This window comes from Ambystoma mexicanum, chromosome 2p, assembly GCF_040938575.1.
Source record: "Ambystoma mexicanum isolate Mex_15411 chromosome 2p, UKY_AmexF1_1, whole genome shotgun sequence".
Lineage (NCBI taxonomy): Eukaryota > Metazoa > Chordata > Amphibia > Caudata > Ambystomatidae > Ambystoma > Ambystoma mexicanum.
Window position 1 is genome coordinate 1393811422 of NC_090923.1, and position 12690 is coordinate 1393824111.

The 12690-nt window shown below is 43.8% G+C and overlaps 1 protein-coding gene across 2 annotated transcripts in view; it reads left to right on the forward strand.

The window, feature by feature from the left end:
* Positions 1-12690, forward strand: part of PTPN23 (protein tyrosine phosphatase non-receptor type 23) — a 1404706-nt gene that overhangs the window by 728917 nt on the left and 663099 nt on the right. For both annotated transcript variants that reach the window (XM_069645828.1, XM_069645827.1), the window contains exon 13: positions 11696-11810. In XM_069645828.1, coding sequence (XP_069501929.1) covers positions 11696-11810 — 115 coding nt within the window. The remainder of the gene's footprint in view (positions 1-11695; positions 11811-12690) is intronic.

Below are 12690 nucleotides of genomic sequence, written 5' to 3' on the forward strand. Positions count from 1 at the left end.
GCTGTGCTGCATTCTGGTGCAAAACACTACAATGTAAAAGTAATTCTCCAACATTCTAATAGATGCCTGGTCACCAGCAGTATGCGGGATATGCTGGCACTTCCACTGTAAAACATATGTTGATGCCTTTACAAACAATGTTATAATTGTCAATTTGAACAATTTTTGTGAAGCTAAACCCCTCAGTATGTCCGTCTGAGAGAGCTCTACGTGCAAGCCAGGCATGGCCCATTGATCATTTCCCCAGAATGACCTGCACGATACATGCAGGGGGGAGAGTCAGTGGCCCTTTGAGCTTTTCTCTGCGATAATGCCTCCTTCATAAAGGGCAGACAGGTGGCAAGTCGCCACCCATTATGAAAACATTGCCCCTCGCTACAACCATACTCTTTGCTCAAAATGTTAATATAACTATATATTGTCTGGTTGGGTTGTTATATAATATGTGCACATTTCAAGTCATCACTATAAAACAATGTTATTTTAGCCCTGTGATTTATGCTTTTTTTGATTTAAATCTTTTTATTAATGGTTTCAAAAAAACCAAAAACCAACAGGGAAATGGAAAAACCTGATTCGGTATTAATCACATTCCAATGCAGCATTGATAACGGTACATAGAAATCACACTGTACACCACCCTCCAATCCCCCTAACCCCAAAATGAGAGCTCCCCTGCCCCAAAACAAACTTGGACAGAAAAGCGGACAACCATAGGTATGAGCACTAAGTTGAGGGGAGAAAGAGAGCAGCTGAATATCATATTTAGCAGTCACGGTGCTCATTGTTATTAGAAACAGTAGGGTGTGAAATGGAGCAGAATATGGCGACCTTCCCGCACCTGTGTAGATTCTAGACCATCTGCACCCCCAATAATGTCAGACGTAACCATATACTAGCGACTCAGTGGTCCAGCAACCTTAAGATCACGCTTGACTCAATGGATTTCTTTGACTTTTTCAATGCCATTCCGGCTGTTTCATAAAACATTCGGAACAGGGAAATCCAATATAAAATGATTCAGAGGTTTTATTACACACCCATTAAACTTTATAAGATGGGTCTCCTACACACACCCACATGCTGGCGATGTTGCGGTGGGTAGGGCACCATGGGGCATATCCTGTGGTCCTGCCTGGGTATTAGTGCATTGTTCACATGTAGGTTACTCATATCCACAGTGCTGGGCTCGAGTTGTCCACCTGCCCTATGCTATTCGGGGTCAGAGGGAGCAATGGCACGAAGACCCCATGACCTGTAAGCTCATGGACATCATTTGGGGTTCACTGGGGGCCATATTTGCAACCCCTGGGACTCCCTTGCAACCCCAAATTTAAAAAGAAAAAAAAAGATGTTTTTTTTAAACGGGTGCTCCTGGTATAGCGGGCCTTCCCGCGGCGTGACACGCCACATCAGGTCTGGTGGGTCCCAGCCCAGTCCTCACCCATCTGGGTGAAGGCTGGTCCGGGGAAGCACTCAGTACAGGTTGGAGCTGACCGTGACATGCCACGTTCAGCTCCGACCCCTTTGTCCTGGAAGGACGACCGCAGCTGCAAGAAAAAGGTAAGAAGGCTTCTTTATTTTGTTATATTTGTGTTTTGCATGTGTGATGTGTGTGCAAGATGTATGTATGTGAATGGTGGGTGAATGAGAAGTGAGGTGTGTTTTTGAATGTTCTGGGTGGGTGTGTGCCTGTTCAGAGAATGCAATTATTGGATGGGCGTGTGCCTGTGTAGAGAATGCAATGAGTGGATGTTAGAGAATGTGTGTGTGACTGGTGGGTGAATGAGCATACATGTGGTAGTGTGTGTTTGAATGTTCTGGGTGGGGTTTGGTGTGTGCCTGTGTGGTGAATCCAGTGTGAGCAAGTGCGAGAGGAGATGTTAGGAGTGAGTGACTGGTGGGTAAAAGGGGATGTATATGTGTGTAAGGCCCTGGGAGTCTACAGATCACTAGAGCATTTTTGCCACATCCTTTATTGACTTTGCGTGTTTTACTGGTATGTTTGCGCACAGGCAAGTTTGTCTGCCATTCGCTAGCTAGACTGGCATTTTGGTGCAGTCAGTCTAGCCATTGCTTACTGTGATATGACTTTTATTACTCGGCATCTTTAAAAAAGCAAGCATGATAAGTATTGTTACCTCACTAGACTGATGTTTTGGCGTAGTGGCCTGTATATTCTTCATGGTAGCATGACTTTTTATTAACTGAGCATCTGTGATGAATCAAGCAAGATAAGTATTCTTATGGGTCTAGACAGGCTTACTTTGGAACCAGTTGGACATGCTTTCCTATTGTGACATGTCACTTTAAATGGCCAAACCAACGGAAGTATGTACTTACATAGGAGTACTGTACTGGCATATATTGACAGGGCCAGTTTTGTGCCCATTGTCAGTAAAGATGCTATAGAAAAGCAAACCTAAGTATGGTCTTAAATGGGAATACTGGCATATATTGGTGGAGTCAGCATGGAAATGTATGGGCACAGCTAGCATACACATGTTTTTTATACTGGCATATATTGCAGGCACCGGCATGATAATGCATTGGGAAATGCCCTGTGCACTTTTGGTGACTTGCTTCTATTGTACTTTTTTTCATGATTTACCCTAAGCCCTACAAAACAGATTGCCCTTTTACCCACATTGTTGACCTTTTACCCAAATTATCCCAGAACGTGTGTTTTGTAATGCACCATTTTAACCCATTATTCAAAACATTTTCTCTTGGAAGGGAGCAGAATCACCCCGGCCCCGCCAACCCATTTTCGTTAGTTCAGGCTCCCTCGCTATGTTCACTCGCAATCACATACTTGTGGCAAATATTTACATCCTCCAAAAAAATTAAAATCACCAGCCACCACAGGTATATTTGTGGACCAGGCACTGCCCCTTCTCTCTGTTACATTAAATATTTAAGCTTTGATTGAAAAACCTATTTACTTCTTTCACTAGCAAGTAGTACATGCCCCAGGAGCCAGTATAATCATCATGGACATTCTGCACACGTTTTGGTCCGGACCAGGGTGTGGCGTGCCCTGTGTTTTAAGGAGCTGGGTGGGGCACAGCATGGCTCGCAGGGGAGCTGCCAAATTTTGTGCTACGCCATTGGGCACCACTGGGTCTGACAAAGGGATAGGGTGCAGTGCATGCCTTTGAAGTCTGCTAGTGAGTCCCTGGGTGAGAAGCAACTCGTGGCTGTTTTGATAAGTCAATGATATTACATTAAATGGTGTTTTTTTTTTCTCCAAAGTCCTCTGGCACCCAGTTTTACACTTGGATAATAAAAACTATAGGGGGTTGGGGGGGTTATTTGGTATATTGAAAGAAACGTTCCCAGGTATTACACTCCAGCAAAGATAACGTTATCAGGTGCACTCCCCTCTGTGCACTCAGACCAGTCTAATAGATTTCTTCTATCGTAGTGGTAGCTGAATCATATATACATTTATAACCATGGAATTTTGCTGATACTAAATCCTGATCAATTATTTAATTTTCAAGCCTTGCTCGTTCAGCATTTTTTTCCTGCTTAAACACAAGCCTCCCCACGTCAGTGTTTTTTTTTGGCTTGTTTAACACAGCAATGCCACAGATAACATGTATTTCTATGTCCATTGATCTATGGATGTTTCATACACTAGTTGTAACCTGCCTTACAGATTTCGGTTACCATGTTAGAAATACTGCATTATGTATGTTTACATATAGACCCCACGTCGAATCTGGAAAATGGCATTCCCCAAATGGGTAATCGTGGACAAATCCTGCCTCCCTCTGTGCCTCGGGTTCTTATATCTGGCTGAAATGAGAGCACCTGGAAATACAGGTGCTAGATGCATCTAAAAAATCTGAAGGCCGTTTGCCATCACGTCCTGTGTGATGTCACTTGGTGTGGCGGGGTCAAAATGCGTCACTTCCTGTGATGGGGAGGTCAAGGGTCGTGTGATGTCACTTACGCTACCCCTTGCATTTTGGTGAAGTGACGTCTCAGTGTAAGTTTATTCACATCATGCTGTTCTCGGCCCATAAGCTCTTGATTCTTAACTGGAAAACCGATACTCTACCTTCCAAATCTGCCTGACAGACCTACTAGCCAGATTATGCTTGCTGGAACGGGATACTTTCAAACGCCTTTCTGGTTCTGTGCAGGCTAATCGGTTCTGGGAACTAGCTGACCCCTATGTATAAATTTCTCCCACTCACTACCATACCCCGGGGTCAGGGGCGGGGGGTATTCTGCCTCGATTGAATGCGATTGGATGTGTCTGCGCTAGGCCTGTTTGCATGGAGTGTGTTGGGGTGTCTAATTGGGGGGGTGAGGCTACTACCATCTTTACTGCTTTGTTTTTGCCACTGTGTCTGCCTCTATCTACCCTCATACATATCCCCACCCTGTCTATATACAGTGTCAGACCATCCAGGCCTAACTAAAAGCCAGTAATTAAAAAAACAGTTATTCCCAGCTAGTGGGGACTCTTGGCTGACTGAGGGTTTTGGACCTATTGCCTTGGCAGATCGCCCATCAGATAGGGGGTGAGCAATACCCTTATGGCTCTCAGTGACTGTATGCTGCATCGTTTTCTCTTTCTTTGTATTCATATGCGGGGGGGTTGGGAGCAGGGGGTGTTGGTATGCTATGGCTTTATCAGACATGGTCCCTCTCCAGAAATGTTCTTTATACGACGGTCTTCCATTCTGGGTGAAGAGGGCCCACAGTTGGACTGGGATAAACTATTTGAGGTGTTTACCATTCTGCTGACTCTGTATGGTTTGAAATGTAATAAAAAGATGAAACCAAAAGAAATGGTTGGTTGCATAACATTGTGTTAGGGATGTGAAGAATCTGGCGATGTCCTTGCTTCTTTCCATGGGGAGGTGACCCTCTGGGATAACACAGCATTTTCTAATGAAAGCACATAGCCGCTTCCCCTTTTAGGCATGTTCCCTCTATATCCCAAGCTTTTATGCCTTATTGTAAAAGTTCTTTTCCATTACCCACAAAACCTGCTAAAGACCTCTTCCAGTATCATGTAGAAAGAAAACCTAGAAAATCACATTTCCATACATATAAAAATACTGAGACAAGGAGGTTGAAGAGAGCAATGCAGATACACAATCCTGTGAACTGCAGAATGTGCTAGTTACAAGCGCTTGACAGGTGCCGCCAGATTTAAAAGGCAGAACCTAAATGAGCATGGAGAAAGCTACTTGGGCGACCCGCGTTCGCTCGAGGGACTGGTGAGTGAAAGTCTGGTTGGTGGTCGCGGGAACCGGAGAACAGTGCCTCAGCCGCAAGAACATGAAGAGAGGTTCAAACGCTAGTGGGAGCCGCAAAGGACGTCGAAGCTGTGAGAGACAAAGGTGGACCCACGAACTGAAGGCTCAGCACTGAGACGCCAGCCCCGGTTTACTGCGAGGGACCAAAGGAGTGCTTTAGAAAGCCAGTGAGTCCTAGAGAGAGAGCGGGACAACGGGGCGCTTCGGCAATGATACCGAAGAACGCTAAATAATTGAGAATTGAATGAAGGAGAATCATTTTGGGAAGCAAAGCCCGAGAGAGGTCAAGTCTGCAAGTGTGTGTAAAGTGCAGCACATTAAAAGCGCTGGCAGGAGAAGTATAAAAGGCAAGCATAAGTATGCAAGTGTTTGTAAAGTGAAACACATTAAAATCCCTTGCAAGAGAATATACCAGGCCAAAGCTCAAGTTTGAGCATTGTAGAAAAAGAAGCCAATCAAAGAAGTCCTGGCACAGGAGTATGCAGGGTAAATCCCAAAACAGTGAGTAAAGAGATATTGAAGTGGAAAAGAGACTGGCTGGGTTATACACCAGGTATTCTGTATAGTTGGAACTGAGATCTAAAACTTTGTTGGAACACAGTGTATTTGTTATTTACTAAGAAACCTACAAGGAAGTTGTGTGCCTTATGGAGTTGAGAAACCCTGAACAGCAACCTGTGGAAGGGGGCCTTCTCCAGGAACTGTAAAACGTATCCATTGAGAACTTTTGTGTTGCAGTACCTTTATATTTCCTTTGAACTTGAACATTTGGGCACCTTTCAAGAATAAAGACTTTACCCATTTACACATTAGAGTTACCTTAGAATGTGAGGGCAAGGATAGGATTTCAGACGCAGCACAGTTTTGCTTTGGACACCTTGACATTGGACAGACCCTTAGTTTTGGTTGGGGTATGGAAATACCTTTTTAGAAGTAGGGACAGCGAGTTGTTTTCCAAACCCTCTGTATTTTATAAAAGTCTTTTATTCACAAATAGGTTTTGTGTCCGCGTCTAAGTCCTGGCTCCTCACAGAGAGTACAGCATTGACAAAAACATAATTAAAACAAAGGAGCCAATCCAATCCATCTCCAGGTCACCTCCGTGATCATTTTGCCATCCACAGTCATGACCATGGAGTGCAGTCCCAGCAAAGTCTAAAACGGATACCCCGAAACAGCAATCCTGTATTACTAAATATATTGTTCAAATAGATCCCACGTCTGATCCGACCTGTGAGGGCCTATCTCAGACGAGCATACTCTAGACACTAGGCTCTCCCACATGATCAGGTCTGGTGGATTTGTTGCTTTCCATTTAACCAGGATAGCCTTCCGGGCAGCAAAGAGCATAATGTGCATTAACTTCCCATAAGGAATATTGGCATGCAATTCCTCTACTTCCACCCCAAATAACATGGATTTGGGCTACAAGGTTGGAGCGGCCAGACATTTTTGTAAGGCTATTGAATACACTCCCCAGAACGATCTTTGGACAAGACCAAAATAAATGTCTCTGCGTTTCAAATTGGCCACAACCCCTCCAGCACATTGGGGATAGGAACAGCTTCCTCACAAATAACTTTGCTGGGGTATAATAGAAGCACTGTATGATCTTCAATCGAATTTCCCTGGATTTACACTTTGTTTCATATAACTCGATCACATGGTTTCCTCATGTTCATTTATTGCCAATTATTTTGACATAACATGTTTAAGAGTAGTCAGCATAGTAGGCTTTGGCTTACTTTTCCTGGACTTAATTCTGTAACCTTGTATGTGAGCAGTTTGCATGAATTGAGGATATGCTAAACTGACAGTGGATTCTAATTTTTGACCAAGCAGAATGTGGTATATGCAAAGATTTTCAAAACCGTTTACCACATTGAAATACTCCTCGGATTTGTTTTGCACATGCAACCTCAAAAGAAACAAACTACCCCTATTGAACCCTTGAATGGAGATGTAGGGGCACCGTCCAACGAAAGCCAAAAGATGTACAATTTCCATCCAGAGCGAAAAGAAAATGTGCATCATTGATCTATGGTGCCCAAGTAACAGTGGTGAAAAAAGTAACGTTGAGACGTTTTGCGGTAATACACACAAGTTATTAAAATGTTCTCAAAGCAAGCTGTCTGCGATCCTAAAAAGTAGGTCAACTAAACGCTGCAATGCAAATGCTGTTACAAAGGCCGCCATCAAAGTTACTAATTGTTTGATGAAAAGCAAATGTACTTTTACAGATGGTGCAATTGTGAAGGGGGCAATGACTCTCATGGCTGAGTCTGTAACTTTGGTCCTGTCTTTTAGCAGCTGAGTTTTTGCTGTTTCACACTTCACACCAGATTACTGTGCACTGGTAAATAGCATGCAGTGTCAGCCTTCACGTTGAATCTCTTCATTGGTTTCCTACATTCTGATATGCTTGACAATTTTTAAGAGAAAACTACAAATAAAAATGATTGGCGCCTTGAAACACCATTTGTTGTATAGGTGCATTACAAATTTCCAATAACTAAATAAACATGCTTTTGAAGTTGTTAATATCATAGTAAATGCAAATTAATATAAAGAGCAAATAAAGCTCCCCAGAAACCTTTGCACAAATGTAATACTCATGGACATTACAAGCACTCTTACTCTTGTCAGTAGATCCCGCCGTAAAGGTTGGAGACCCCTGCTCTAAGGTGTCTTTTACCGAATGTGATGCATTCAAGTACTTGTGTTACACTGGTATTGAATCCTATGTTCTTCTGATAACAGTGAATGTATATATTGGATTTATAGAAAGCATGTGGTATTATTTGCCTAGAGATTTTTGTTTAGTGTGCATTTTAAAGGCCTAATTAATCATTGGACATTTGTGTTCTTACCTATCTAACTGGAATTATTGGTGGTGTTCTGTGTGCACTCATTGCAGCCCTAGACACCTCTGTCCTCCTGAGAATAATCCTTGCCACTTTTGATTGGGTTTGGGTAGATCTGTGTCTCCCTGTTCACCATAATAGGTTGGCGTCCCAAAATCCAGCCCAAGGTTAATTTTGGAAATCCATCGCAAGTGCTTATTAAATATACTCACCCTCAGGTGGCCCTCTGGGCCAGGGTCCAGTTTCTGTTGCAACGAGTTGTTCTGGTGACAATTGACTCTTCTTCTAAGGTTGCAGTGTGGGCAGGCCTCCCCTCTTTCTTTTGGCTTCCGTGCTTGCCCATTGCAGCACCCCCACCTAATGTGTACTGTCAGGACCCTTTGGGTGCATTTTGCAATGTCGATTTGGGTTTACTGGTTTGTTCTTGGACCTACCAGTACATGAGGGTCATTTCCCATTTTAACTTTTGTCGCACAAGCCGTTTTACATGGAGTCCTATGAAGGACTCTGTGTCCCCTTCTCTTTATTCGAAGTAGGCATTTTGCTACTTTCCAGGCATCCTCTGAGCAGGCTGGTGCAGGTATGTTTTTACTATTTTTATGAATGCATTATACCAGGCTGTCTTTTTAGCCGTGATAATACACTCAAAGAGGACCATATTCTTAAAACGGCCTCATGCTTTAAATCCTGTTAAAAATGACCTGTCTGTTGTTGCCCGTCCTACCTTGACAGATTGGGGGGAGGGTACCCTTTCTTCATGCACCTTGGCAGGCCTTTTGCAAGAAGCCTGCAAAAGTGTGTGTGTGTGTGCAGTTGTGCTTTCTGCACCCAATCCACTTTCCCCCAGGGGCTTGGCTGTTGCTGGGCTGATTCTGGGAGGCTGGCAGTCCACTATCGGGCAGCCACCTCCAAGTTTGAATGTTGCAAGTGTCCTTATTGGAGGGTTGGTGTGGTCCTCAGCCTCAATTCTGGATATGAGTAGATGAGCTGGACCCAGGAATCAAGTAAACCACTGAAGCCCAAGAAAATCTGAAGACAACTAAGGGATGCCGTCAGACTGCTGCAGAACGTTGGGCTCGGCAAATACCACTGTGTCGCAAACCTATAACTTCTAATCGACAGGAAAGACGTCTGCAAGGTACTTTCTTCACTTTGACTGGTGGGACCAACCAGTCGCCTTTCCTCCCTAAAGGTACATCGCCTGTTTTCATTCGTCAGTGCGTGCATCTTTGTATTGTCTTTATAAGGCTCTGGTACACCTGCTCAACATTGCAAGTCTTCCAGGCTGGCCTCTTGGCTGAAACTCTTAGTTGTCTGCTCCGACTTTGTAGATCCTCTGTGCTGCCCTCCATCAAGCAATGAGCCTGCTGGAATCCAAAGTTCTGCTGCCGAGTTGCAGAGTGCCTCTTAACTCAGACAAGGGTCCTTGCAAAATGTGCATCCGTTCATCCGTGAATATTGCCATGAGGGTCTCCCCTTCATTGTGGGACCAAATCTGGGTGTGACCCCATACAGTCAGAGTTCTCCAGAGGAACCTAGAGAAGATGGGCGTTGCTGACCCTTGAACTGGTGACCTGAAAACCCTGCAGGTTGACAACAATGTGATGAGGCGCATCTTCCCCAGTTATTTACTGTCAACTGGGACTGTTATGAACTTTCTAGGGATTAGGGTGCACGAGATCACTTCTCTTGAACCGCCCCCAACGACGCTATGGGTGCAAAGCCTTCCTTAAATTAGGGCTATCCGAGGCTGGTCTTGAAACACTTGTGTATAGGCGCGTTATAAAGGCCATATCATATGGTGTCTGGGTCAGTACTTGTGGGGGTCATCCTTGAGAAGCCCAGGGGTGATAGCTACTCTTCTTTCACTGGATACTGACTTAAAATTACTATTTTGCTTGTTGCATTTGTACTGACCTAACTAGCTTCAGTACCTTTCCTGAACTAGCTTAGTGGGCCCTCCTGGACTACTCGCCTCTCCTTCTGGAACCTTTTGGGACACCAACAAAACTACCAGAGGCTTGGTACACGTTAGGGTTGGACTTCTGAAATGTTAGTATGTGGTGCTGGGTGCTTTGTAATTGTACTGCCTATGGATTTATATTTTCTGAACATCTGTTCTCCCTACTTTAGTGAATGAATTTATTGCTTGAATTGGTACTTGTGATTCTAAAGTAGTCATTAGTGTTCCTTAGTCTAATATTGTAAATACATAGTGTTACTTTTATAACTTACCAGTGTGTTGTGTTATGTTGTCTTCTTCCGCACACCGTTGCCATCACTGGGGCGGTCTCCAGGCGCTCACGTGGCTCTGCAAGAAAGAGGGTGGTGTGAGTTAGTAAGGGTAGAATGATCGGATAGGTCCAGAACCAGGAGAAACTGCCGTCTGTGTGTGTTGGCTTGCAGATGGGATTGATTGTGTGCCCTGGCTCGTTGTATCTGTAAGTGTGAGACCTAATGCCTGGATTTTGTTGTTGTATGCAAGTGTTAGTTATGTTCGGTGTGTGTTTTGCATGTTTCAAGATTAAACTGCTAATGTCACGCATGGGTAATCTTCACAAATCTAGTTAAATGTGATGCATGGTTAATCTTCACACCTGTGTGGATCTTTTCCTTATCAGTTCTGCTAAGCATTAACTGTATTACACAGCAGTGCCCCCTTCTCCCTTAGTTCAGCCTTGCTGCTTGGTCAAGGTTACTTTAGTGAGTGGCTTTACTCAACTGGGATTGTGAAAAACCTTGCTTAACCCTTGGTTGGCTTTTCCAAGTCCTACTCCAGGTAGTGACCCTGACACAACCCTCCGAACATTCCCATTGACTCTGTACCATTGTCTGATCGGTTTCCCCATAAACATGAGCACAAAGCAAGGGAAGTAAAGCAGGTGGCTTTAATCACCTCCAAATAGTGAGATCAGCAGTCAAGCAATCAACCCAAAGAAAGGGTGTCCTAATATGTTTATAGGAAGAAAGCTGTGAAAAGAAAATCTTTCCTAACACCATCTTGGACCCAACTGTCCCTTTAAGCAAATGTAAAAGAGTTGGACCCGTGGAGCTAGTGGCGCCTACACACACTGCTCCCCTCATGCAGGCCCCTAAAGGCTATATAAAACTACAGGTGGAGTGAACAAGACCTGAACTAGAGCAGGAAACCTGAGCACCCAGCCAGTCATCTTGCAAGGGCTCTGCACTTGTACACCTAACACCTGTTAATTGTGTGTTAAAGTGGTAGATTGTGTCCTACCACTGCTTTCAATATCTGTGATAATGTCAATACTTGCTTGGACCACTCACTTTATTTCATAAGAGTACATATTTTCAGGATACACTGCTTGGACAGTCATTCACATGGTATGTCTGTGATTTGGCCAAGAGTGAACCACCATTTCTTGCAATGGTTTTCAAAACAACCTCCTATTAGTAGTCTTACAAATATTCAACCTTTTGGTTTTACTGCTTTTTAAAATCTTCAAAATACAATGAATCCTAATATCTCAAGCTGTATATCTATGCGTTCCTGGCATTTGGTGATACTTGTTTCTTTTTTTTCAGGAGCCCCTCTTGTAAAACCACTCCCTGTAAATCCCACTGACCCTGCAGTAACTGGCCCTGATATATTTTCCAAGTTGGTGCCAATGGCTGCTCATGAAGCCTCTTCACTATACAGGTAGGCGCAAGAACCTGTGCATGTGCCCAAAATGCAATTTAGGGCTCTGTAATGATCATCATGATATATTAGTGCATTTGTGTGAGGTATGGAGCCACAGGGAGAAGGACATGTCGTTTTAATCGCCATATTGTACTATTCCTTAGCAAACGTTTTACTACTATTGTTAACCTTTGGATATTCCTTCGCTTATTCTATACTTCGACAACCACAGCTGGAGCACATAATCCAACAGGAAAAAGGGCATGGTTTTTGTTAGGTACACACATTTTTCATGGACCTTGTTGAGATGAATTTCCATAATCTGCTCTTGGGAGGGAGGGTGGAGGATTGGGTGGAGGATTCTAGGAGGCCCACCTATTTATGGTAAACTGGGAAGACACAGAGTTTAGCCAAAACCCAATCAAGATTTGGTAGCAAAGCAAGCAAGGCTTAGTCTCAGGAACGGTGTGAGAGTGTTGTAGGGGTAAAAGGAGTCCACATGGACCAGCACAAATAATTCCAGTTCGGCAGGCGAGTATACAAATATTCAGTAGTATGGACTCTGAGCAAGTAAAACCTGTAGTCAAATATTTTCACACTAACACTAATAAAACCTAAATACATCAACCCTTATAAGATATTCTAATTCAATCACCAGCAAAACACAAGTAAGTACTCTGATGCATTAGAAATATGGATGCCTTCCTCTCGCGGATTTCCCTTCTGTTATCTATATTCCAGCGCCATATGCAACTTTTCCCACCGCCCGGCTGCACCACCTGTCGCCACTACGCACCCTGGGCCAGTATATATATATATAGCGGTGCTGCGCCCCGTGACCTAGGTTCCTTTTTTCCGCAAACTCTGCTCGCTAGGAACACATCTACTAAATGAAATA